This window comes from Melanerpes formicivorus, unplaced genomic scaffold (genome assembly GCF_026170545.1).
Source record: "Melanerpes formicivorus ecotype bairdi unplaced genomic scaffold, bMelFor1.0.p_v2 SCAF_5, whole genome shotgun sequence".
In the NCBI taxonomy this organism is placed as follows: domain Eukaryota; kingdom Metazoa; phylum Chordata; class Aves; order Piciformes; family Picidae; genus Melanerpes; species Melanerpes formicivorus.
In genome coordinates, this window is record NW_027142357.1 from 35,748,533 (window position 1) to 35,774,738 (window position 26,206).

Genomic DNA, 26,206 nt, shown 5'->3' on the forward strand with positions numbered 1-26,206 from the left:
ATTGGGGTTATCAGCTTTCTGTGTCAGAGCTCTTCTACTTTGCACAACACCACAGTTTTCAGAGATACTCTAACCTGTAGAAACCTTATGTGGAGTTATGGAGTCACTGCGAGTCTAGTATTGCTCCTGAGCAAAAGGCAAGTGTGGGATTACCAGCATGTCTTGGTGTGGAAACTCAAACAATAATGCTGGGCCATGGCTAGTTGAACATAGAATCGCCTGCCACGCCAGCTTCCATGTCTATGCCCTCAACTTCTTGAAAAAAGAGAAGTACTTAGAGGCTGCACAAAAGAAACATGGCTTCATGTTTCATTTACTTAATAGTTTTTTCCACGATTAATGTAACTGTCTTGTTTGTGTGGTGGTGGGTATTGACTCTTGATAAAATCCAGAGGAGATGCATTGTGAGATCAAGTAGGTGGTTATCAACTGTGGATCCAAACTTACAACCCATCTGCACTGCCATAAGTAGGATGACTGTCCCCCTCCCACATATTGCTACCAAGCTAAAACTTCAGCAACTTGTCTGTAGCTGTTCATTTAGTGACTGACTCCAATATGTGTCCTGCAGTGCAATAGCCAGGATCCAGTTCCGCCTCCCAGATGGATCTTCCTTTACTAACCAGTTCCCATCTGAAGCACGGCTGGAAGAAGCAAGGCAGTTTGCTGCACAGGTGAGTGTATGTTTTGTTTTCTCCTGTATGTGATGATGGTAAGTGGGTGTAACTATGTGTTTGTGGTAGCATTGTCATCACCTGCTTTCCTTTTATTTTCATTTGAAGGGGTTTTGGTAGCAGCCTTCTCCACTGCCTTTGTATTGCTGCAGTGTATTATTAGTAACTGAGATAGCAGGATATGAAAAAGCCTTCATCTCTCAATCATCTTCATGATAATTGACAGCTTGATACAGAACTCTTGGGTCAATGTGTTAGGGTATACTCAACTGGGAAATCTGCAGTTGGGTGAGAGTGAACAGTTACAAATAAAAGGTTTTCTTTGTGTTTTCACAGACGGTTGGTAATGCTTATGGCAATTTTTCACTGGCGACAATGTTTCCCAGAAGGGAGTTCACCAAAGAAGACTATGGAAAGAAGTTACTGGAACTAGAGTTAGCACCCAGTGCTTCAGTAGTGCTGCTGCCGGTAGGTGTTGGGGTTTAGGTTGTTTGCTCTTCCTTGTCTTGCAGACAGCAGTACTGTAGCTGTTTCCTGTTAGCTTGCCATAATAATGCTTGGCTTTAGTTTTGGTCTTTTGTGTGTCTAAGAAGCGTTGCAAAATTAAAGTAGTTTTTGTGAGGGCTGATTTGGAGGAGGACCTTTTCTGAAGCAGATAAACAGTAGCATAGGTATTTGTCTAATGCATGACCAAAGCAGTTCTCTTGTGTCATCTGAGCTGCTTCTAAATTATGGATGAAATACTCTTGTCTACAAGTGCACAACTTCAATGTCTGACAATTTTGCTTTGTGTTCATGACCAGGCAGGAAGACCTGCTACTTCTGTTGTTCAGGCTTCAGGCAGTGACCTGTGGAAGTTCTTGGGCACAATACTTTATCCTCTTTTAGCGGTTTGGAGATTTATTAGCAACTTCCTGTTTACAAGTCCACCCCCCACACAGTCTGCTGTGAGGTCAGCTCATCAGCAAGACCACGCAACTCCTTCAACATCTAGCAGCATGGAACAAAGCAGGTAAAGAAACTATTAAAGGCAGCTGTTTCTCAAACTGCTTGCTGGAACTCTCTTCATCTTTTACTGGGGTACTGAAGGGTATCTGTAAAATGCTGCTCTTGCTTGTAGCTTCTGTCCACCACTCTTCCAGCTGGTTACAAGGGTTGATCTGGTGGCTGATAAACTGCATGGCAGCTCTGACTAGCATTTCTTGACTCCTCCACATGTCATTAAGCAAGCTCCTTATTGTTTGCTTCAGATTCTAATCTCAGAGTAGGAAAATTATTGTTTTGCAGTCATTTATGAATAGGGAATTCAGCTGTTCAAAGAAATATGGGCTTCACTACAGCTGATGCTGTTTGGGAGATACAAACTTTGAAAATCACATGTCAAAGTGGTAGGGTAAGAAACTCAAGCAACAGAAGTCTGATGATGACAGTTAAGGCTTTGTATGGCCTAGCAAATGGTCCTTCAAGTGGCTCAGTTGGTAGTGCATCAGACCCTTAATGGGAAGGTTGTGAGTTCAAAGTCTGCAGTGGGCAGTAGTGTCCTCCCTACTCTAGTCATGAGGTCTGGGGTGACAGGTTGGACTTGATGATCTTTGAGGTCCCTTCCAACCTTAGGAATACTGAATACTGAAATGAGATCTCCCTTGTGCCAGGAGAGCCACCTGACCCTTTCATGTGAAACAGCCACAATCTGCTCCATGACAGGAGCCTTCCTGGGAAAAGGAGATTCTGCCAGATTGTTCAACTGATAAATGACAAAATTGTGAGCTAGGTGTTGCTTCCCAAGGAAACAAAGAAGATGGTGTTTATTGGGCATAAGAGAAGGGAGGATGTATGATTTGCATTCACTTCTCTTGTGTAATTGCCAGGGAAACTCTCCGACTTCACTGTATTTTGTACCCTAGGCAAGCAGTCAGGAAACGAGTCATGGAAAAGCGGGGGGAAGACTTCAAAAAAGAAGGCAAAATATATAGACTGAGGACTCAAGATGATGGAGAAGATGAAAACAATACTTGGAATGGAAATTCTACACAACAAATGTAGTTTTATGTAACTCCAGTAATTGGTGTCTGGCTTTTTTTTCTTTCTTTTTGTTTGTTTTTTTTCCTTATTTGATCTAAGTCAGCTAGAGCTTCTGGACAGGTGGGGCTTAATTTACACTGACTTGAATGATTACTTTATTCCATACTCCACTGCAGGAATAAGAATTAAGTCACCTCAATCAGCAAAATGGAGTGGGTGTAGCTGAGGCCTAGAGGCAAAGAGTTAAAAAGACTGAAAAATCTCCTTCAGCTTTCATAATCATTACCCTACTGCCATAGAAAGGCACTTTTTAATCTAGGAATATTCTGCTAAATAAATTGAAAAGCCAGATATTAATATAAAGGTCATAGTAGGCAATGACTGATTAAAATGAGGGTTTCAGAAGCACTATTAAGTAGCAAATCAGGTAACTAATTTATGTTTAACTTTTTCTTGCTTCCTGCAACTGCAAGCAAAATCTTGTAGTTTTTAAATTTCCCCCAGCACTGAATAAACTATTTTCCAGAAAACATAACTGTCTTCTCTGAGTTTCCTCTGAAGTACTTGTGTCACAAGGAAGCGAGCAGTTTGGATCATACACCAAAATTTACAACACAGACCTTTCTGTTCCAGTTTAAATTACTTTACTCAGGAGTTGTTCATATTAAAATCTGATAAAACACATCTGAAATAGTGTTACAGTGGGGAAAAAAGGTTAAGTTTTTCTCTTCTCAAATAAAAATGTTGTTAGCAGAGGGCTGCAACACAAGAGCGTGGAAGCTTTTCTTTTGGAGGAAGGGTTACGTTACAGCCGTCCTACACGGAAGGATGTCAACCTTCCCTTTGCCCCCCACCAAGGACTGTGCCTCACACTGTTGGAGACCTCAGTGTTACAGCTGTGCTGTGTTGATTCAGATCTTCTTTAAATGATGTTTAGGTAAGTTCTGTTGTCTCTTCAAACATGAAAACATTGCACTGAAGCCACTTCCATTTTTAAAAGATAACTTCTTATACTGTATGTGAAATAAAGGGAAAGAAAGCCCCAAGACAGTGCCTGCAATAAAGCAGCATGTTCTCCCAGATCAGCTTTCACCACTAGGCACTAACTTGTCTCAAAATCACTAAGAAGCAGTAGAGCTTTCAGGAGCTGCTCTTGGATCCCTTGAAGAGACCTCCATAACCTAAAGGGAGATGATGAAGTGAGAACAGATGAAAGCTCTAAGTTCAGAATCCTTACACAGACAGAAGCCAGCAGTTTTGCTGTTGTCTTTAGAAATCAATCATGCCTGGGGAGAAAATGGGTAACAGGAAAAATGTTTCCATTAAAACACAAAGTTGGTAGGCCAACAGAATGATGGGGAGTTACCTCTAAGGCAATCTACAACGCTGCAGCCATTCAAGCAGTAGGTTTCTTCTCCTGGTTGGTGCTGTAGGGTTTTCTTAACAGAAAAACCAAAGCAGCACTTTAGCAAGTGGAAACCTTACATTTTAGTAAGTTCCCTGTGTGATTGTTTGTGTAATGATTTGGGTGTTTTTCTGCACCTGACTGCAGAAAGAGCCAAGCCCAACGCTCCAACTGCAGAAAGAACAAAAAGCACATAGAGAGCTATTTCTGCACTTTGTGATGTTAGATCCAGTCCCAAAAACTGCACGCTGTGAGACAATCCTGGCACGGTGTCCGTCGGTGTCACTGTCCATGAGAAAACAGTAAGTAAAGGTTAGTCCACGGCCTGGGGTGAGCTTCTGCATGGCTGTGGGTGCATTGCTGCTTCCTGCATTGCTACTCACTAATTCTGTGGGAGTGGCAATTGGCACCATTTTAGCTTAGAGTAGAGGCACAACTGAGGTTGATATTCTTGTGCCTGGGAGAGGGGGGTATTCTCTGGCAGGCAGGCTCATACCCAAAACCCCACACTGACTATGGCTACTGTTCAGTGTACTCTAGTTCAGAGGATGTTTTATAATTGCCAAACCTTTTTTTCCAAAGACAGAAATCACTGATTTGTATGAAAAGGATTCCAAACTCTGTAGCAAATATGGTGTGAGAATACTGAATGTGTGTGGTTTGGAAAGCATCTTGGCCAGTTCTGTTAATCAGAGACAAGTAGAATGCAGTAATGTCACTGCCGTCTTTTGGAAAGAGGCACATAGATAGCAAGGTGCTATCACACAAGATTGTCATTGTTCTGGTTTTGGATAGAGAAGTGACCTAATGCTACATGAATGTTTTGGTCATGACAAAGGCTGATTATTAGTCAATGCTCTACTGCAGCCCTTAAAAGGAATTTTGCAGAAAGGGGTGATGTTTTTTAAAAGCACAGATTATGGAAAGCAGACTGGGCTCTAACCCAAAGGGTTGGAATCAGGTGCATGTGCACACACACACACACACATACAAGCATGATTTCTGCTGCACAGCTTACCTTCAGGCTCCGGTTCCAGGCAGGGATGCGGGCCTGTTGCTGGGTCTGGAAACCCGTTGCAGTTTATGATCTGTGCGTAATACCTGGCAGAGGCCTTGGGGCGCCGTGGCAAGCTGGGGTCTGTGAAGTTCACGTGGAAAAACCCAAACTTTTCATCAAAGCCCACGGCCCACTCTAAGTTGTCCATCAGTGACCAGGCAGTGTAGCCTCGTAGGTCAACGCCATCCAGCACAACAGCTGTTACCAGGACCAGAAAGAAGAGGTCAGTTGCGCATCCAGGCACCAGGAGCTGTCACCACTCAGCCAGTGGTGGCATGAAGATGCTCCTGGCTACTAGACAGGAGCAGGAGGCTAACTGCAGTGAGGTTATTGCTGCCTTGGCTTCATTAGTTTTGCCATCTCCCCATTCCCACCTCCAACATGTCATAGCTCCATTGCTTTGAGGTAGTTCAGGTGACAACTGCTAACAAGCAACCAGGGAAACTTACTCAGTCTGCTACTGGTGGAGACTACTTTCCTCTGCTCCTGGAATGAAACCTTTGTCCAATAAACAAAGGTTTAGGAACAGAGGAGAAAAGTCATCAACACGCACAAGGTGTTTAAACAAATGCTGTGGGGCCTCACTGCTAACATGCAGTGAAAAAAAAAAGCACTTCTGGACATCTGACTGGCAGCTACCAGGGTGTCACAGCAAATTGAAAAAGCCCTTCCCTGACATTGTTTGAACACTAATGTACCTGAAACCAGTGTGGGGTTGGTTTGTTTTCTGTTTTTCTAAAAGATGCAGGTTTTAGACACAGCCAAAATAGGTATTCATCAAGTAGTAGCACATTCTCTTGCCAGATGCAGCTATACAAGGAAATTGCACTCTCCTAAGCCTGGGGTTTGCTTTTCCCTCCAAAGTTGTGCTATGTATTGGCAGTTCCTCCCAAACCCAAAGGCTCTCAGAAGCAGAGAGAGAGTAAACCCATGTAAGTAACTAGCAGGAGTGATGGCAGTAGTCTTTTAGCCCTTCACACCCTGCTTTGTACACACCAACCTATGGAGAGAGACTGCTGTGACTGGAAAGCTGGATGATCAGATTTAAACAACCCTGCCTACCTTTCAGTGCTTCATTAATGTAGCTCCGATAGTAATGTGTTCGCCAAGGGTCATTGAGATCTGCAGCTCCTCGTTCTGAGACCCCATTTTCAGTCACATAAATGGGAGGGTGGTTGTACTGTTCCTTGACCCATCTCAGGAGCTTTCGGAAACCAAAGGGTGTCACCTTTAGCCAAAGGGAACCAGAGCTCAGCCAGCTGCGGTCGAACACTGCAGCTACACCCCTGCAGAGAAGGACACTCATGAAGGGACTGGTCCCAGGTGCCTGGCTCCTCCATGCTGCAGAGCTGAGAAACATGGTGCTGAGGTCTGCAGAGAACTGAACCAGAGGTGATACGGCAAGCTGGCCAAAGCACAGTGGGCTGAAGTGCTGCTGCTCACAAGCCTCTAGCTAGCTTTATACTTTGCTTTACCATCATACTTTGCTTACATCAACTATGGCTGAGGATCTAAATATTCATGCTTTGACACCATCTCTGCTGTTCCAATGCATAATGCAGTGCCTAAGCACACAAAACTGTCATTTACACCTACGTACAGGAATGCAAGACCGAGCCCAGTGCCCTTCTGTAGGGCTAAGCCACAGGGACTGGGATGCAGCAGCACAGGAAATTTACAATCATTTCATACCTTCTCTGTGGAAATGGTTAGGAAACCAGCATATGTTCACCCACTTGTATGGTCCTACCTCATCAGAAAAATGAGTAAGCTTCTGTTGCTTACCTTTTGAAGCTGAGGATACAAACTGGTATCTAAATAAAAACCTTGACTTACATATACTGAACCATGGAGCAATTTAGCTACTTAGGATTTGAATTTGTGTTTATCCAATGTGGTGAGGGAACTTTTGAGAGCCAATGGAGCAGTATCCATAAGCAGGGTAATCTAGCAGTTCTAACTGCAGATTTGGGACAGGAAACATGATAAATACTTCCCTCCCCCCAGCATTTACAGCTGATCCCAAACCACTGGGAGAGTCCCATGAGCAGATCCCTTCCTTTAGCAGAGCCTCAAATTTTCTTTGTTCTGTTTCAAAACTTGTATTTATCATTGGCTCTGTAGAAAAAAGGGCTCTTGCTGGACTTGTGTGAAAATAACAGCACCACAGGTACTGTTTGGAGATACTTTCCTTAGTATAGGGTTCCCACAGCTTAAAATGCCTGGCTCCTGCCTTTATTTGCCATCAATTTACATTGCTCCAGGTGTGTGTATTTTGCTTGGTCAATAACTTACAGTCATCTCTTACCGGTCAGAGTCGTAGGACAGAATACCAGCAGGGTAGTTTATCTTGTATGTTAAAACTGTAGTGTAATGATTTAGACCAAAGTAGTCATAGGTGCCTTTGATTCTTTGCTTTTCACTTTCAGTAAATTCTGGAAGCCTGGAACAGAAAACAGAAAAGCATAAACCCCTCAACATTTAACTCTTCCAAGGATCTCCCCTGCTTTCATTCCTATCCCTCCCTACTCCTGTTGTACAAACTAAGCTTTTGCTAGGATGTGCAGTTGATGCACAGTGAGAACTTCTGAGCTTCCTCCCTGAAATCCATACTTTGAACACACTCCACATGTAGTGCCTAGCACCAGCACCACAAGCACAAGAAGAGGTACCATGATCCTTCTGGAGGAACGGGAAAACCCAGCAGAAACTGGGAACTAGTCTCTGTGTGTGGACTCTACCACTAAATCCCAAAAACCTTGGTTCCCTTTAAAAGGGAGGACTTCTCAGAGAACCACCCCTTTTGGATCTGTAGCACTACACAAAGTAAGAAATAGAATCATGGGACAGCCAGGGCATCCTGCAACAAGGAGCGAGGTTTCAGTGAGAGAAAATTCTCCTGGGAATTAGGTCCCTAGCTAAGCCATGCTGAAAACACAGCCAGTGCTCCAGACAGTTTGGTGATGTTTGCAGTCCTGGGCTGAGGACAGGACTTCCCCAGACTGAAATGCTTGGGCACATTACCTCATAAAACAACACACATGGCTTTGCTCTCTTGTTAGCAGCAGAGAAGAAATAATGTGCCAAAAAATGCTTAAGAATGCAAGTGGATTAGGCATGTATAAAAATATAACTGGAATCATGAAGAGCCCTGCCTTTGCTGCAGAGCACACACCAACTCCTCACCATCCTCCTCACTTCAAAACAAGTGGCCTCCCACATTTGCAGAAAGGCATGACAAGGAATAGCCCCAGATCTCATACACCCCATGAATTAGCTATTAAAGTGAAGAGGGAAGAAAGTGCTTTACTTATATGTGCCTAGAGAGGAGAGAAAAGGAAAAGAAATGGTGATGGAACACTGGGACCACAGTAACATTAAAAGCATCACAGTATCACCAAGGTTGGAAGAGACCTCAAAGATCATCGAGTCCAACCTGTCACCACAGACCCCATGACTAGACTATGGCACCAAGTGCCGCGTCCAATCCCCTCTTGAACACCTCCAGGGATGGTGACTCCACCACCTCCCTGGGCAGCCCAGAAGTAATAGACAGGAACAGAAAATAAGAAATACAATTCAGAGGGACCTGTGAGTTCTCAGTGCTCAAGTTCAGTACATAGTTTTAAGAAAAATTAAAACACCTTCACTGTGGCTGTCAGGTGAAACACTGTGCCTAATGCAGAGCATTCCCTGTACCACCCTGAGCTGCCAACTTACTACCCCAAAGATAAGGCATAGTAGTAAATTTAGTTTGCAAGAGAGGTAAGGACAGGGAACAGGCAAAATGTACACTAAAGGTTTTCTGAGAGGATACAGCAAGATTTTTAGAGTAGTATTGCAATAGAATCAGTGAAATTCAGCACTCCCATCAGAACAGCAGGCTTCAGCACAGCAGGGCAAACACAGGGCTGGGCTCTTACCGGGACTGGCTCAGACCCTGCGCCAGGCTGCGTTCCCGAATCCTTGTTTTCATCACCTCGTTATAATCACCGGTTTTGAAAATGGGATGAGCAAACCAGCCTAAAAAAAACTGAGCCAGGGAATAAGGGAGAAGGATCAATTATGTATCTAAACAAAGGATTTAACCATTTCTCCTTCATGTGCTGCTTTATAGGTAGTATTTGAATGTATACTGATCAGGCACATGGAGCTATGCAGGGATGCTCCATATAACAACAGTAAATTTACTAAGCTTTTGTCAATGCAGCCATATTTTGTCCCATTTCTGTTGGATGCTTATCAGCCATCAGATAAGGGTGAACCATTTCCTTGCAGTTGTGCCTCTGGCTCATCCTTTTTTTCCAGTGAGCTACTCACCTGGGTTCTGAGCATCTCCAGCACCCAGAGAAAGGGTACCACTATAAACAAACCCAGGAGCTGTGGGAGAGCTGTGCTCAGGTATCTCTGTACCTCCAAGTATTGTTTGGCAGCATCGATGTCCTCCTGTTTGTATGGGTTCCTTGGTTCTGCCCAGTCAGAGTTGAGGGTGATGGAGATCAGCCCTCCTTGTTTTGCCCGGTAGGTCTCATTGTAGAGGTGCCAGGCCTCCGCGTGGGCCTTTATCATGTTGTGCCCCACCACGTAGGGGGCTCGCCCGGGGCGAATGGAGATGCCTGCAGGGGCAGGGACAGCACAGGCAGTGGAGCAGCAGTTCCCAACTTTCTCACAACTGCTTCCCAGGTTAACATGATGCCCAGGACATCCCCAACTGCTTGCTGGTAAATAAACAAACCTGCAGCAGCTGGCACCCTGGGCCCCAGCTCTGGGCTGAGGTCACAGAGACAGCTGGAAACTGCAGAGACAGCTAAAGACACAGCTGCAGTGGGCAGACTGTGTGGGACCACACACTGCTCCCTTCTCCTCCTGCTGTGGTGGGACATGGGCTGGTTCAGCTATCTGCCTATGCAGGACTGCCAGGCCCAGCAACAGGCTGCTGGCACCAGCATGGAAAGCAGAAAGCTGTATATTCCAGCCAGCTCCCATCCCTCCCCTTTCATCTACTTCTCCTTCTTCTACCCTATAGCTGAACTGGGTGCCCTCCAGCCCTAACTCTTCTCCACTGTCCCTGGAGCTGCTCTGCAATGGGGTCTGCTCCAGACAGCACATGTAATCCAGAGGCTGCACAGGATGGGTGGAAGAAGGAGGACGGGTCTTAGAGGCATCACAGGCAAAGTGAAAGAAGGATGTGTCCACTACAGCAGTCCAAATCCCACTTATCCCCACCACACTGCCTTCCTTGCTCCCCCTTTGCAAACCTCTAGCATGTACTCTGCTGCAGTGTAATACAGTTGTGCAGTAGTGCTCCAAGCTTATGCCCAGAATCCCTACCTGGAGCAGCTGTGCCAACACCATAGCCCTGATATGCAGCGTTGAAGGGTTCATTTAAGGTTATCCAGAATTTCACTTTATCTCCTAATCTCTTGAAAAGGAGGTCAGCATATTCCTTAAACCTCTGAATGATAGTGTCATTCTCCCACCCACCGACATCCTGCAGGGCCTGTGGGAGGTCCCAGTGGTAGAGAGTTACCTGTGGGGAAAGAGCAAGAGAGAGAGACTCAGCCAGCCACTCTTCCTTTTGGAAATGAGCACAGTAGCCTAGCCTCGCTTGGGAGCACAAACCATGCTCTGATCAGCAGCTACCTGCTCTCAAACCATGACTTGAACTCTAGGCACTGTCTGAGGGTGAAGATGAAGCTTTTACCAAAACCACCACACCCTTCTGATAGCAAGAACTGCACCTGCAGACTCTCAGATGAAATACAATTAAGAGAACACCTGTTTGGGCTGGTACAGCCAGTGGACCTGTCTAGAGCAATGCCGTGAAGGCACAGGTGCATTCAGGCATCACCTGATGTTTGTGTAGATAATTCCTGGGCTGCCCCCTGCATGGTGTGCACAGAATCACAGAATTATTTAGGCTGGAAAAATCTTTAAGATCATCAAGTCCAACCATTAACCTAACCAAGTCTGCTGCTAAACCATGTCCCTGAGCACCACATCTACATGGCTTTTAAATACCTCCAGGGATGATGGTTCAACCACTTCCCTGGGTAGCCTGTTCCACAGCTTAAGCTTTTGGTGAAGAAATTTTTCCTAAACCTCCTCTGGCACGTCTTGAGGCTGTTTCCTCTCATCCTGTCACTTGCTACTTGGGAGAACAAACCAACTCCCACCACACTACAACCTCCTTTTAGGTAGTCATAGAGAGCAATAAGGTCTCCCATGAACCTCCTTTTCTCCAGACTAAACAATCCCAGTTCCCTCAGCTGCTCCTCACAAGACTTGCTCTCTAGACCCTTCACCAGCTTTGCTGCCCTTCTCAAGACACACTCCAGCACCTCATCCTCCTTGTTGTGGTGGGCCCAAAACTGAACACAGTACTCAAGGTACCATCTTACCAGTGCTGAGTGCAGGAAGACAATCACTTCCCTGGACCTGCAGGTCACACTACTTCTGATAAGGCCAGGATGCTGTTTGCCACCTAAGCACACTGCTGGCTCATGTTCAGTCAGCTGTCAACCAGCACCCCTGGATCCTTTTCTGCCAGGCAGCCTTCCAGCCACTCTGCCCCAAGCCTGCATTGTTGTATGGGGCTGTTACATAAGACATGTAGGTAGCACTTGGTGCAGCCATGGGCACTCTCCAGTGAACCCAGCATCGTTGAAGGACGAAAGAACAGCCAACATGGGGGAAGCAGCAGACAGAAGTGGCAAAAAGCTACATACATCCTAGACTATGGGAACAGGTCAGATTCATTCAGGGTGCCGAAAGAGCTGATTTATGCCATAGTGAGGTCTCTGTCCATTATGTGTGACAAGCCATGCTGATCATGGAATCATAGAATCAATAAGGTTGGAAAAGACCACAAGTCCAACCTGTCACCCAACACCTCATGACTACTAAACCATGGCTTCAAGTGCCATGTCCAATCCCCTCTTGAACACCTTCAGGGACAGGGACTCCACCACTTCCCTGGGCAGAACATTCTAATGGCTAACAACTCTCTCTGTGAAGAACTTCCTCCTCACCTCCAGCCTAAACTTCCCCTGGCACAGTTTGAGACTGTCCTCTTGTTGTTGTACACAGCAATAAGGAGGTCAATAGACCTTCCTAACGTCTTGGAAAAGAATAAATGTTACACTCATCTCCAAGAAAGGCAAGAAGGAGGATCCTGAGAACTACAGGTTGGCTGGCCTCACCTCAAGTCTCTGGAAAGATCAATGCATACATCCTCATGGAGTTCACTTTCAAGCATGTGAGGGAAGAGAAGGTAATTAGAAACAGCCAACAATAAGGTTACTGGGATTCCTCTGGGCAGTAATTTCTAATGTATCATCACCATCCCCATTCATTTGCTTATGCAAAGAACATGTGTCCTTGCAGAATGCAATCAAAAACTGTTTCTCTGTGAGGAAGGGCATGCATGGAAACACATACAGGTGGCTCTGAGCACCAGACTTGAGTTCTGCTATTGTTTAGTTACCTGAAAGCCACCTTTTTTGGTTACCTGAGGCACAATGTTAGCTGCCAGTAAAGCGTCGACAAGCCTTTCATAGTAGTTCAGGCCCTTTTCATTGATGTATCTGGTGGTCCCATCTGGGAGAACACGAGACCAGGAGACTGAAAAGCGATACCGAGACACCTTGAGGCTCTTCAGCAATTCCACATCCTCCTCAATCCTGTGGTAGCTGTCACAAGCTACATCTCCAGTGTCATCATTGCTGATCCTCAAGGGAGTGTGAGCATATTTGTCCCAAATGCTAAGTCCTTTCCCATCTGCTCTCCAACCTCCTTCAATCTGTAATTGAAGATGGGAGGGTGGAATTGTTAGTAACCCCCAAATTTAGGTCTTGGCCCAGCAAAGAATTCAACCTGTTAATCTTTGTGGCACTAGACTTTTGACTTACCAGCTTCACTGATCAGTCACTAGTAAGGCCTCTTGGGCCTCAAGGCAAGATATATTAGCAAACCACAAAGTCACAGAGCACAGGTGTTGTTTCAGTTCACCTGCTGCTCCAAGTGGGCTGGCCCTTGTGAAGCTGTCTCTGTCCTTGTAGTGTAACCATGCCTTTAAACGTCTCCAAGCTCCTCCCTTTTACAGCAGACATTACACTAACCCTCAATTACAGTAAAACCTAAATGTTACAAAAGCTGTAGATGTCTTATCCAAAATGAAAGAACTGTCTGCAGACACTGTAGGAATCCAGCTGTTTCCTAACCTGATATGCTGCAGTTGCCACACTCCACACAAAGTTCTCTGGAAACTCTCCATATAAGAATTCATCTTCTTCTGGCAGTGGGATACCATTGTTGCGGATGACCTCTGCATAGTACACAGCAGAGCGCTTTGGGGTTCTTGGCCTGTTGGCGTTGTCAAAATCAACCTGGTGCAACCCAAAACTTGTCTCATAACCATTCAACCATTCAAAGCTATCCATGAGGCTCCATGCGTTGTATCCTCTCAGATTAACACCATCCAACTTGTAAGCTGAAAGACCAGAAAGAAAGGGCATCAGCAGAGGTAGAATCACACATTAAATGAGCCACGAGGCATTCACATGCAAGCACTTACGACACTTCTAGCTTCATAAAGCTGGCACTGGTCAACTAAGATCAAGAGACTCTCCACAGATGGAGGGTACAAAGTGCAAAGAGCCATGCAGGGCAGATCACAAAAAGAAACACTATACTTACATTGTGCTCAGGATATTTAAAGACTGGTATCAACCACTTTTAAAAACTCTTCTTCAGAGGAATAAAGTAACCAGAAACTCAAGGGGAGACACACCCCAACAGAACAAAAGCAAACATTGGTACCTTTTAGAGCTTCATCAATGTATGTTTTGTAGTAAAATATCCTGCTGTTGTCATCAAGCTGTGACGTGGTGTTTAGCCCCACCCCATTCTCAATTACATATATTGGGGGGTTTCCATATTCTTCTTTGATCCAGTTCAGCAGCCTCCGCATCCCCCAGGCCACAGCCCGCTGGCTCGGCATAGCTGAGGAAGGCCAGGAACTGTCAACTTTTGTTACAACTTCCTGATCATACTCATAAGAGAAGGGCCTCAACTGGGTGGTTGAATGGGTTACAATTCTGGAGGTGTAGGTGTTGAAGCAGAAGACATCTGCTGTGCCCCTGATGTATTCACGCTCCTCTGCTGTGAAAACTGGCAGGCGAGACGACGGCAAGCTCTGGAGCTCGCTCCTGTTCCCAACTTTCCACTTCATGGCATCAGGGTAGTCCCCATTTTTGAAAATTGGGTGTGTAAACCACCCTACCAAAAACTGCAGGTACCTGTCTGCAGCTTCTATGTCCCTGGGGTTGCTGGGTGTCTGTGGCTCAACCCAGTCTATGTTGGGACACAGAGCAATGACCCCTCCCTGACTCGCTCTGTATTTGTCATCATACGTATGGTAGACCCTGGCATGAGCTTTAAGTAAGATGTGGGCAACCCTGTAGGGAGCACTGCCAGGGTCTTTGACATTGGGTGGAAATTCTCCAGTGCCATAGCCAACCCAGGCAATGACTTGGGGTTCATTGAATGTGATCCAGAACTTCACCCTGTCCCCAAAGGTCTGGAAACAGAAGTCTGCAAAACTATCAAACAGGTCAATCATCTCACTGCTGTCCCAGCCACCAATGTCCTGGAGAGCTTGTGGCAGGTCAAAGTGGTAGAGAGTGACTATTGGAGCGATGTTGTTGGCAACCAGCCCATCAATGAGACGGTTATAGTAGTCAACCCCATGGTGGTTTATTGAGTTGTTCCTTCCGTTGGGGAAAATTCGAGACCAGGACAGGGAGAAACGATAGTTCTTCACCCCTAAGGCTCGCAGCAGGTAAATGTCTTCCTCCACCTTGTTGTAGCTATCACAAGCTATATCTCCAGTATCATTATTCTTTATATTCCCTGGGACATGGGTGAAGTTATCCCAAATGCTGGGTCCTTTGCCATCAGCATCCCAACCTCCCTCTATCTGGTAGGCAGAAGAAGACACCCCCCATGTAAAGTCCTCTGGAAATGTCCCATAGAAGTACATGTCCTTTTCAAAGCTTGTTTGAGATGAAAACTTCTCCCAGACAACCTTTGCCTTGGAGGGAACTTCTGATGCAGGCAAATATGGCAACTTTGATGGTATGGGTTGGTGAAATACCACTGGTGTAGAAGATCTGTCCGAGACTTTAGATGGGAAACCATTGTTTTCAATAACGCTGGAATAGAAATAAGCAGATGCCTTGGGAGTCCTTGGTCTGTCACTGTCTTCAAAATTCACATGATGCAGCCCAAATCTTAGTCTGTACCCCACTGGGCCTTCAAAGCCATCAACCAGGGATCGAGCAATATATGACCGAACATCGACCTCATCTAGCTTTACAGCTGTCACAGAAACAGAAGAAGACACAGTTACTCATTTGGGCATTTTCTGAACACAGCACCACACAACATAAGCACCACAACTGAGGGTAATTGTCATAACCCAAACATCATTCTAGGCAAAAATAAACCCAAATCAACAACAAACAAACAACATTAGAGTATCTGGCATGGAAAGCAACTGGCACAGTAGCAATCAAATGCTTAGTGATAAAAATGCGTGAGGAAAGAAGTATCAGTCAAGAGGTTACTGAGTACAGGACACCTGTGCCACTGGTGTCATCCCTTTTTCCCTGTTTTCTTGTTTCCAAGCACAACTCAACAGCTCAGGTGTATGGTGCACTTTTAGAGCTGACACTGTAGATAAACTGAAACATTATAAGCATTTAGTGCTTGACTATCTTTCCTGAGCACAGGAGGACAGCTTCTTTCAGCAGAACACAGTATCTGCTACCGGCAGAGGCAAGCCCAGCACCTTTCCACACATTGCCTAAAAAACAAGCTCTAAATCTTTCTCAATCCAGAAGAGTTCACTTCCCATATGCAGTCCACCTTCCTTCCTTCTGCTAAGGCATACAGCAATGCTAAATTGTGTTTTCTGTAGCTCTAATAACCCTTCTAGCAGCATGTTCAGAACTAGGTCAAGAAGATAAACTGCTGTACACTGATCATACAGCATATTTAATACAGTTTTCCTGACAGTATTGATTTGTGTATCTCAACAGAGCATTAGTCAAATCTCTATTTGAAATCTCAAATCTTTATACCTGTCCAGAGCTCAAATCACTCATATTTTTACATCAATGGATACACAACTTGCAAAGATAGAAGCATACCTTGAACCTTGCTCAAAACTATTTGAGATATTTGTATCTCCCTAAAAATTCTAACCTGAAATGGGACAGGATACTGTCTGCTTGATCAATAATGACATCGTTCAGTCCTGATCTATGAGATGTCTGTGGGCATGAGCTTGCCTAAGGGCAAGTCATCTTCAGGGTAGCTGAGTGATAAAAACAGTTCTCAGAGGGACTGACACTGGGGTCCAGGCTACATTTATCCATATATATGAAAAACCTGTTCCCGCATCTAAACATAATGGAGACTTCCATATATGGATGCCATAGAATCATAAAATCATAGAATGGTTTGAGTTGGAAGGGGCCTCCAAAGGTCATCTACTGCAACTCCCTCTGCAGTAAAGCAGAGGCATCCTCAACTAGACCAGGTTGCCCAGAGCCTTGTCAAGCCTCACTCTGAATACCTCCAGGGATGGAGCCTCAACTACCTCCCCTGGGCAACCTGTCCCAGTGTTCCACTGCCCTCCCCAGATAGGATGAAGTATATGAGGTCACACTATATACAAAATAGGTAGCTGACCACATAGCACCAGGCAAACGCTGATGTTTTAGAGTTAACCAGTATGAAAGTGATAGAATAACTAGCTGCTACTATTAAAATATTAAAGCCTAACATTCCTCCATACCTTTCAGAGCCTCGTTGATGTACTGACGGAAATAATTAACCCGCAGAGCATCGTTAATCAGATCCCCGGTGTCTTCTGTTGGCACACCATTTCCTGCTATGTAAATTGGGATCCTTGTCCCTGTGTATTCCTGGGACACAAACTTCAGCAGGCGTCTTAATCCCCAGGGGACCACATGGATCCAAGAAGAGGCAGCCTGTGGCCAAGAAGGATCTACATGCACAGAGAAGTGCCCGATGCTCTCATAGCTTGCAGTGCAGGTCCCATTAGTCACAGCACTGACCAGGCGGGAAGTGTAATGGGAAAGACCAAAAAAGTCTGCAGTCCCCTTCACCCAGGACTTCTCCTCTTCGGTAAAGAGAGGCAGCTGGGCAATTGTTGTGGAGCACTGCTGGTTTGTTTCCTGGATCTGAGCCTTCAGGATATCTGGGTAATCACCATTAACAAATACAGGGTGAGCAAACCAGCCAAGCATGAATTGCAGGTACCTCTCAGAGGCCCTCACATCCTCAGAATTGGTGGGAGTCTTGGGTTCAGCCCAATCTGAGTTCAACACCAGCCCCACCTTCCCCAGTTGCTGAGAGCGGTACTTGTCATTGTACAGGTGCCAGACTTTGGCGTGAGCCTTGAGAATTGTGTGAGCCACCTGGGAACAGAAAACAGGGAGGCACATCTCACACTGCTTTGCACGAGAACTCTTAAGCATTGAGATTACTGTCCTGTGAGACTGTGGTCTCAGGCCAAAAGAAAAAACCTCAACAAAACAAATAATCATAGCCACAGTGCAGTAGGTTTTGGAATAAGCAGAAGAACCTGGCTACCCATCAACACCAGCTTCCAGAACAGAGCAGGAAGATCAAGACCTCTAGCATCCATTAACTAACCCATTTTTAGCAAGTATCATAAATCCAACAAGCAAACAGCTGTCTCAGAGGCAACACCAGGCTTGAACACAGTTCAAATACAGAACCATCAGAGAAAAACAACACAACAATGGCATCTACAGGATCCCAGGTATTTCTGTGTTCCTACCTTGTAAGATGCTACTCCTGGGTCCGTGATTCCTGGGGGATGCTCTCCGGTGCCATAGCCAGCGTAGCTGATAACCCAAGGCTCGTGGAAAGTAACCCAGAACTTGACTCGATCCCCAAAAGTGGAAAAGCAGAAGTCTGCATAATTTACAAAAGCATCTATGATACTGTCATTCTGCCAGCCACCAAGAACCTGGAGAGCTTGTGGAAGGTCCCAGTGGAACAGAGTCACCATGGGCTCAATATTAGAGTCTAGCAAACGGTTAATTAATTGGTTGTAATAATCAACACCCTTGGTGTTTTTGGTCTCGGTGGTGCCAGCAGGGAGAATTCTAGGCCAGGATAGAGAAAATTTGTACAGCTGGGGATGAAGACCCCTAAGGAGGTAAACATCATAGCTGGTTTTATAGTAGCTGTCACATGCCACATCTGCTGTTTGGTTCATGTAGACGTGACCTGTGTGCCCGAACTGATCCCAGATGCTCTCTCCTTTCCCATCCTCTGCCCAAGCTCCTTCAATGTTAAAGGCACCTGTGGATGTGCCCCAGAGGAAACCATCTGGGAAAACATCTTGCAGAAAAGAATCCCTCTCCAGTTCAGGCTGGTTAGCAAACATTTCCCAAACTGTTTGATAGGAGGAGCGAGGAGCAGGAGCAGCATCTTGGTCTTCCTGCATAGTATTTGCTTTGCTGGAAAGAGAATAAAAGGAAATTAAAATCTCTGAGAAGGATGCCAGTGAAAAAGAACTTGCAAACAGAGAGGATAAAAGAGTTATTTGCTTTCTATTCAGCTGACATATGCCACTTAAATGCATAGTTCCTTTGTCATCTGGTCATCCAGCCAGCAGATGAAGGTGGAGTGCAACAAGCTAAATGCAGAGCAGCTCAAGAGCTATACATGCGTGCAATGAGCTAACTCCAGAGCTCTAGAGCTATACATCCAATGCATTTCTTTGCAGCAGATTCATAATTCATTACAGCTAGGGTGAAGGTGCAGACACAATCCTTACCGTCTGTAGCATTTTCGTATGATACAACTGCTCTCATGAATTCCCATGGTATAAGCTAAACCAAATCAACCTTGCTTCTCTAACCCTTAGCTTCTCCCTGCACAATGACATCCACATTTCTGAAGGTACAACTGCCTCCTCTCCTAGGAAAGTCTTTATCTTTTTGTAGTTTATTTGAATTTCAAATGGTTTTGATCTCAGAAAGAACAGAAGCCTTGGAAAAGTACTTGCTACTACTGGCTTTAAGGTGCAATTTGGGTAACCAAGGATGAGAGAGTGGAAGATGATCACATCACCTGTAGCAGTAGGATAGAGAATTGTGTGTAACAGCAAGAGAGTGGGCTCAGCAAAAAGCTATTCCTTTCCACCTTTTTCAGCAACTAACAGCAGACTTTGCCTGCACATAGGGTTCTAGAGGACACCATTTTACTGCAGTGTCTGATTTAGGGGACAAAACTGTACCTTAAAACGTGAGATGAAGAGTCCAATAACTCATTAACATCATATCCAATTGTTAGTGTCTGGTCTTTGTTAATAGCTGAAAATACACAAATGGCAGGTGATGAGCTTAGCCACAACTCAGATGGACTGCATGACACTACATGGACATACAATTGCACTTTTTTAGAAACATTGTGCTTTTCTCTTAACTCATTTTTTTCAGATTCAATTTGTTGGGTTTTCATTAGAGATCTACAATTCCATGTTAAAAAATTGTCACAGAAATACCTTCAGGATCTATTCCAACCATTTCTAGCACAGTGAAATCCACCACTAAACCACATCTACATGTCTTTTAATTAATCCAGGGATGGTGACTCCACCACTTCCCTGGGCAGCCTGTTCAAATGCTTGGCAACCCTTTTGGTGAAAAGATTTTTCCTACTATCCAGTTCAAACCTCTTCTGGCACAATCTGAGTCTAATGAAAATGAAGAAAAGCTTTGAGTAATATTTCCTGCTTTCTCTCCCTCCACACTCACCATTTACCCTTAAATTTCCAAGAAGGCTAAGAAAGAAACCATCAAGTTATTTCATGAGAGCAGTGGTCTGGACAATTTTGAACTTCCCCTATAATTTGCCATGCAGAACATAGCTAAAAACCTCTCCTCCTTATTAAAATATACCACTCACCAGTGAAAATGGCAGCTATTGGTATAGAAGGATTCTCTTCCATGGAATCACAATCAAGGAACTTTAGACTGAAAATCAAGATCTGAGTGTCCTTCCAGACATTCTGCAAAACCAAAGACTTGTGTGAAACTTGGATGTAAATAAAACCATGCTCTTGGCATTTGTTGCTTTATAACACAGAACAGGAAATACCTAGAAGACTGGTGATAATCAGTTCTTCAAAGTTAAATTCATAGATCTACAGAGTAACCATGAAATACCACCCACTGTTTTTCTATGATACAAAAAATGCTCGATGCAAATCAAATCACAAACCCCAGAGACTTTCAGTGTTCAACTTCTCATGGAAAAGGCACAAGGAACTATGGCCTGTTTTGAAAGCTTACTTGCTAAGAATGTGTTGCCATAACGTTTGACCCACTTCAGCTTTTTATAGTAACTGCAGCATGCTGGGGCCCTCAAGAGAAGGAGTCACATGGGTAGTGTCTTATTCTCCAACTCACTTGCTGGGTGACTCTTACATATTTCAAGAATGCAGTTCACTATCAGAGTTTTAAAACCAGGTACTAGCCTGTGGCACTACTGACACTGCATTGCCATGGGATCTAATCCTTGCACAAACTCAGAGTCATGAATGTTTCTAACACTTCCTCCACTGATGAAGAAGTGTGTGAAGTACCATTGCAGAACCCATGCTAGAACAAAATAGTGGGGTTTTTTGTTTTGTTTAAATGTATTAGCCTAACAGCTTATGAAACACTTAAGACGTGAAAGAGAAGGTTTTTCATTCCTGGAATAAAGAATTAGGTTGGACTTGATGATCTTGAAGGTCTTTTCCAACCTGGTTAATCCTGTATTCTGTAATGATGCCATTCCAGTTGTTAAAACCTCAATGATGAGCACTGACCAAGAGAATCCTTTCCAGCACTTTCGAGCACCTGTTTTTAAGTCAGAATAACAACAGAGAAGTGGGCAGCATGCAGCTGTTTCCTAATGTGGCTGCTGTCTGAGCTCTTGCAGCACATCAGAAGTGTTTGAGACATGCATCAAGAAATATGAAATTCCCCTTCTATTTGTGGTCTCTGGTCTGTTGCTAAAAATGTTAACACTGTGCATTACCTGAAATTCACTCAACTTCTTGTAGACGTTTGCTTCATTTCCACAATAGTACTGAAGGCTGAGAGACAGAAAGTCCACTGAATCCTGGCAACAAGAAAAGGAAAAGAATCATCCTGGAGTAAAATGTCCTTTTCATTCAGGTATTATGCTAAAAATACATAAAATTGTGAAATGTTTGATAAAAACACATTGCTGGAGTAAGGAGCCCTACAGCTTCATGGGAACCCTGGATAATTTAATGTGCACAAACTGGACTGAGAAGGTACAAACTGCATGGGAAGATGCATTTTGTAACTCTGCTCCTATAAAAAGTGAAACAAACAGCTGAATGAAATCCTGCTTAATGAGAAGATGCAATTTGCATCTATTCTTCCAAACAAAGTAAAATTTAAACAGCTAAGTGAAATTCTACTGAATATTTTATGAATGTAATATTAATGATTTACAGATGGATGCTTCTTTAATCAGACAGTGAAACCTTTGTAACTCTGTGGTTCATGTAGGCCACATCAATTAACCTTTGGGGAAAGTCCACTTCAGAAACCTCTAATGATTCCAGACTACATCCCATTTGAATCATTGAGTTCAAAGGAAGAGATCATATTCTTTTATTAAACCAGCTGGAAACACTGATAAGCTTTCAGTTTATTTTTCAGTCCAAAGTGTTTTTCAAGTTCAGTCACCTCATTTTATTTAACAATGTTTCTCTCCCCACAAATCACACCTTGTGTACACCTCTGAGATGTCATGTCTTAAACATTGTTTACCCGCTTGCTAAATTTTGATGGTTTGTGAAGTCAAGCTAACAAACTGCACTGTTGTTTGTTCACTGTATCCTGTATCAACGTCCCCTAAGTGAAGATAACTGCCAATAGAGAGTTTGGTCTTCACAGAAAGGATTCATCACAGATGTGTTCAATGGAGGGCTATGAGGATGGTTAAGGGACTGGAACATCTCCCTGATAAGGAAAGGCTGAGAGACCTGGGGCTGTTTAGTCCAGAAGACTGAGAGGAAATCTTGTTAATGTTTACAAATATCTGAAGGGTGGGTGTCAAGAAGTCTCTTTTCAGTGGTGATAGGACAAGGGCCAATGAATACAAGCTGGAACACAGGAAGTTCCACCTCAACATGAGAAAAAACTTCTTTACTGTAAGGGTGATGGAGCACTGGAACAGGCTGCCCAGAGGGGTTGTGGAGCCTCCTTCTCTGGAGCCTTTCAAGACCTGTCTGGATTCATTCCTTCATTCCTGTGTGACATGCCCTAGGTGATCCTGCTTTGGCAGAGGAGCTGGATTTGATGATGTCCAAAGCTCCCTTCTATGACCTTTGCAGTGATTATGTTCTCCTCAGACTGTGCCATCTAGACAATTTTTATCACAGCTCAGTTTGTGTTTTAATGTAATACATAGTTGGTTTTGGTTTTTTTAAGAGCAGTTATTTGAAATAAATCATCTATTTCTTTAATGATGCATTAAGTTGACTTTCAAAGAAAATGACAGTGGGAACACTTTTTGCAGACACCTTGTCATTTAAGTACATTAAATTGCTAAAACAGCCAATTATGAGAGCAAATGTGTCCATATCTCTTAATCAAGAAGCCAAGACAGGATGTTGAAGCAATTTTTTAAATCAGTGAGTTCCACATAATCAAGCTAACCAAGTAAGTAAAATTTACCAAATTGGTTGATTAGTCCATCTGCTAAAATTTTATATAACTTGCAATAGGTCACTTGATCCTGCACATAAAAATCAATTCCTGTAATTTTGGAAGTAGTTTCCATGATGGTGTTACCTGAAGAGAAGCTGAAAGCAATTCCAATGAAGCATGATCCAAACCATGACCCACTCCTAAAGCAATGGACAGCTTTCCACCTTAAAAAAGAGAAGCTATTAGCAATATGTTAAGGATAAATAAAAGATTTCAGTTCACTGCAGGTTTGTTGGTTTTGTTTTGGGTTTTTTTAATCAGTTGGATGTTTTTTGAACATCAATCAGGGCCCTAGGTAGCTGATTTCAGAATACCCACCACAATTTCAACAGAGTTGGAGAAGGTAGAAATTGAAAAGCAGAGTTTAATATGTCTTGTCTAATCATGACAGCTCATAAATATCTTACAGAATCATTACAGTTGGAAAAAACTTTCAAGATTATAAAGTCCAACCATAATCCAACTGCCATCATCACTAAACTATATCCTGAAGTGCCACCATTTACACGCTTCTTGAAGACTTCCAGGGATGGTGACTTTACCACCCCCCTGAGCAGCCCATTCCAATGTCTCACCACTCTCTCAGTAAAGATTTTCTTAATGTCCACTCTAAACCTCTCCCGGCACAACTTAAGCCCATTTCCTCTCATCCCATCACTAGTTACTTGGCAGAAGAGACCAACACCAGCCTCACTACAACATCCTTTCAGGTAGCTGTAGTGCTGTTGCTTGCAGTAAAGTGGAGCTCAATGCACCTGTCCAGTGGGTGCCCTTCCACTCTGTGCATAACTATAAAGAGTATGTTTAATTTTCATGACTTTGTGGTATGGTAGTTGTTGGTTTTTTTTAAATCCACCCTGTGCTGGATGCTACTGGGATGCTGGGAATTTGCAGGGGACAGGTGATGCATGAGGGAAGCTGGGCAAAGTATTCCTGACAAATGCAAGAACTCAAAATCAATTGGGGGAAAAAAAAATGACAGTGACTCAGCCAGCCCTACTGGTTCTTCTAGGGACAGGAAAACTCTAAGTCCAAAGAAGGCAGACCCAAGAGGACAGCTGCTTAGAAAATCCCAGGAACTCAACAGAGATGAAATTCTCTTGCTCTGTTTAACACAGGCAGCGTTAAAATTTAATTACTGTAAAACCCTAGTGTGTGCAAGAAGTGAATTCTAAACAAAGGGCACTGCAGACTTCCTCACAGTACTACTATCTCTCAAGACATTTTCTGTGCCTCGTTCCTCTGTAGCTTGAAGGTACATTTTTATTGTTTCCTCTGTGAGCCAGAAAGAAGTACACATTAGGTACACATTATTAGCTACAAAACAGCTTGATAATTATGATTTTGTGATTGTAGACATGAAAAAAAATAGAGTTAGACTGGATTCGAGGAATCTTGAAGTAATTTGTAACTGAGAGCAGTAATTACACTAAAAAGCAACTGTTCCCTGTTGCTTTAACTTTTGGAAGTTAAATAAAATCATTTCCCCTTGATGAAATGAGAAATGTCACTTTACACCACGATCAGTTTTAAGTAGGTTTTGTCAATGTTTGCAAAGATTTCCACCTTTGGGGTGGAAGGCATCACTTGAATTGGACCTGATTCTTCAGCTAGATCTGGACCTCCAAAACTGTGTTCCCAGGGAACAAGTCATGCCTTAATGAAAAAGTCCCCATCATACAGAAGGCATTACAGAACAGTCACTGACTGATGGCATGATCTTCCTCTCTTAGCTGAAATGGTAGAAATTGCAACCTCAATTTTCAAGGACATTGAAATAAGGCTTTCAAAATGAGCTGATTTTTCCCAAGTCTCTGTCTTTATTACACAACACATTCAAGGTTTGGTGTATGAACAGTATGAGGGGCATCTGCTGGTCTTCAAATTAAGACTGCAGGGACAACAGCCCTCAGAGAAAAAGCATGCAAAGTATTGAAAGCTTTGGGCTTGAAGTACTGGTTTCTGCTGCTCAGATTAACTGGAGGCTATTTAGTACTTCCCTGATGATTAAAAGGTTAACTGTAACTACACACACACACAGAGGTATATTATCCCCAGCTACTTTGGCTACTATTTCAAGCAAAATGTGATTATTATTGTAAATTATAAAACAATTATCAAAATAAGGGATTTGAAAGAGCCCACTACTGAAGGGTTTCTGTGCAATTCTGAGAGTACTGACATCATACTCACAGATAGCACCTAGCAGTTGCCCCTCGCAAAATACTTGTGAAGGTCACACCAAAAAGTCTCCCTCCCCACTCTCCTTACCTGCCAGTGAGTATTTCTTGTGGTAGATGGTGTAAGCTCTCTCATGAGCAGCAGCCAGGGCCTGGGCTTGGTGCTGGGGGTCATCATAGGGCAGGCTCTTAAGGACCTGGGGCAGGTCACTGAAAGTGAGCCACACATTGACCAGGTCCCCAGAAACATGGAAGCTGAACTCTGCATACTCCAGAAAAAGGTCAGCAAAAGCAGTGGCTTTCCCACCCATGGCCTTTGCAGTCACAGCACCAGGGTCACACTGGTGATGCAGAACTACAACTGGCCTGATATCTGCAGCAACCAGGGTCCTGAGCAGTTCCTGGTAGCACTGCACTTGAGCTTCATCTGGCTTCCTGGCATCTCCTGTTGGAAGAATGCGTGCCCATGGCAGGAAGACTTTGTAATGTGTCACCCCAGTCTCACGAAGGTGGGAGAAATACTGGGGCAACTCCAGAGCTACAAGACCTTGCTGGCACAGGTAATCATGGGCTTCAGATACAGCAAGGCATTGATCTTCTTTGGGTAGGACTTGGTCCTGCAGATGCAATCTATTTACTAACTTGCTGGGTAGAGGTCCAGCAATGGCAATAAAATTCTGAACAAATTCCCAGTCAATCCCAAAGCTGGGAGACACTAACAGAAAGAAGACAACAGTCTTACAAAGCAGCTCCATTTCTGGAACTGCTTCAGAAACAGTTATTCCATGCTACTTATATTACAGTAGAAGTAATAGTTAACTGAAACTACCTATGAATCAGATAAACATTCTCAGAAATAGCTGACCCTAAAAGATAATAAATCAAGACTTTCAGTTAAGAGATAGATGGACAAGCAAACTCAAACAACTAGTTGGAGAAAGGTCATCTGAAAAGCTCAGCTTCCCCTTTATGTTTGAACATCAACTGATATTTGGCTCCATTTC

The 26,206-nt window shown here is 43.9% G+C and overlaps 2 protein-coding genes across 3 annotated transcripts in view; one reads left to right on the plus strand and one right to left on the minus strand.

Annotated features, from left to right (window-relative positions):
- Positions 1-3,231, plus strand: part of UBXN4 (UBX domain protein 4) — a 15,833-nt gene extending 12,602 nt beyond the window's left edge. Inside the window, exons 10-13 of the mRNA XM_068139149.1 lie at positions 572-674; positions 1,011-1,142; positions 1,478-1,686; positions 2,579-3,231. Of these exons, the coding sequence (XP_067995250.1) occupies positions 572-674; positions 1,011-1,142; positions 1,478-1,686; positions 2,579-2,717 (583 nt within the window). The 3' untranslated portion in view covers positions 2,718-3,231. The remainder of the gene's footprint in view (positions 1-571; positions 675-1,010; positions 1,143-1,477; positions 1,687-2,578) is intronic.
- The window catches only part of LCT (lactase), a 27,264-nt gene extending 1,307 nt beyond the window's left edge, over positions 1-25,957 (minus strand). The window contains exons 1-17 of one of the 2 annotated variants that reach the window (XM_068139135.1): positions 25,294-25,957; positions 23,107-23,186; positions 21,314-21,397; positions 20,195-20,297; positions 19,524-19,599; positions 18,054-18,741; positions 17,022-17,667; positions 13,979-15,538; positions 13,381-13,649; positions 12,669-12,959; positions 10,490-10,688; positions 9,572-9,774; positions 9,082-9,191; positions 7,467-7,601; positions 6,221-6,444; positions 5,120-5,356; positions 3,308-4,386 (exon numbers count right to left, since the gene is read on the minus strand). In XM_068139135.1, coding sequence (XP_067995236.1) covers positions 4,178-4,386; positions 5,120-5,356; positions 6,221-6,444; positions 7,467-7,601; positions 9,082-9,191; positions 9,572-9,774; positions 10,490-10,688; positions 12,669-12,959; positions 13,381-13,649; positions 13,979-15,538; positions 17,022-17,667; positions 18,054-18,741; positions 19,524-19,599; positions 20,195-20,297; positions 21,314-21,397; positions 23,107-23,186; positions 25,294-25,957 — 5,778 coding nt within the window. In that variant the 3' untranslated portion in view covers positions 3,308-4,177. Of the gene's footprint in view, positions 1-3,307; positions 4,387-5,119; positions 5,357-6,220; positions 6,445-7,466; positions 7,602-9,081; positions 9,192-9,571; positions 9,775-10,489; positions 10,689-12,668; positions 12,960-13,380; positions 13,650-13,978; positions 15,539-17,021; positions 17,668-18,053; positions 18,742-19,523; positions 19,600-20,194; positions 20,298-21,313; positions 21,398-23,106; positions 23,187-25,293 lie in introns of those variants that run through there. The other variant, XM_068139136.1, reaches the window with a different exon arrangement.
- Between the last annotated feature and the right edge of the window lie 249 nt (positions 25,958-26,206).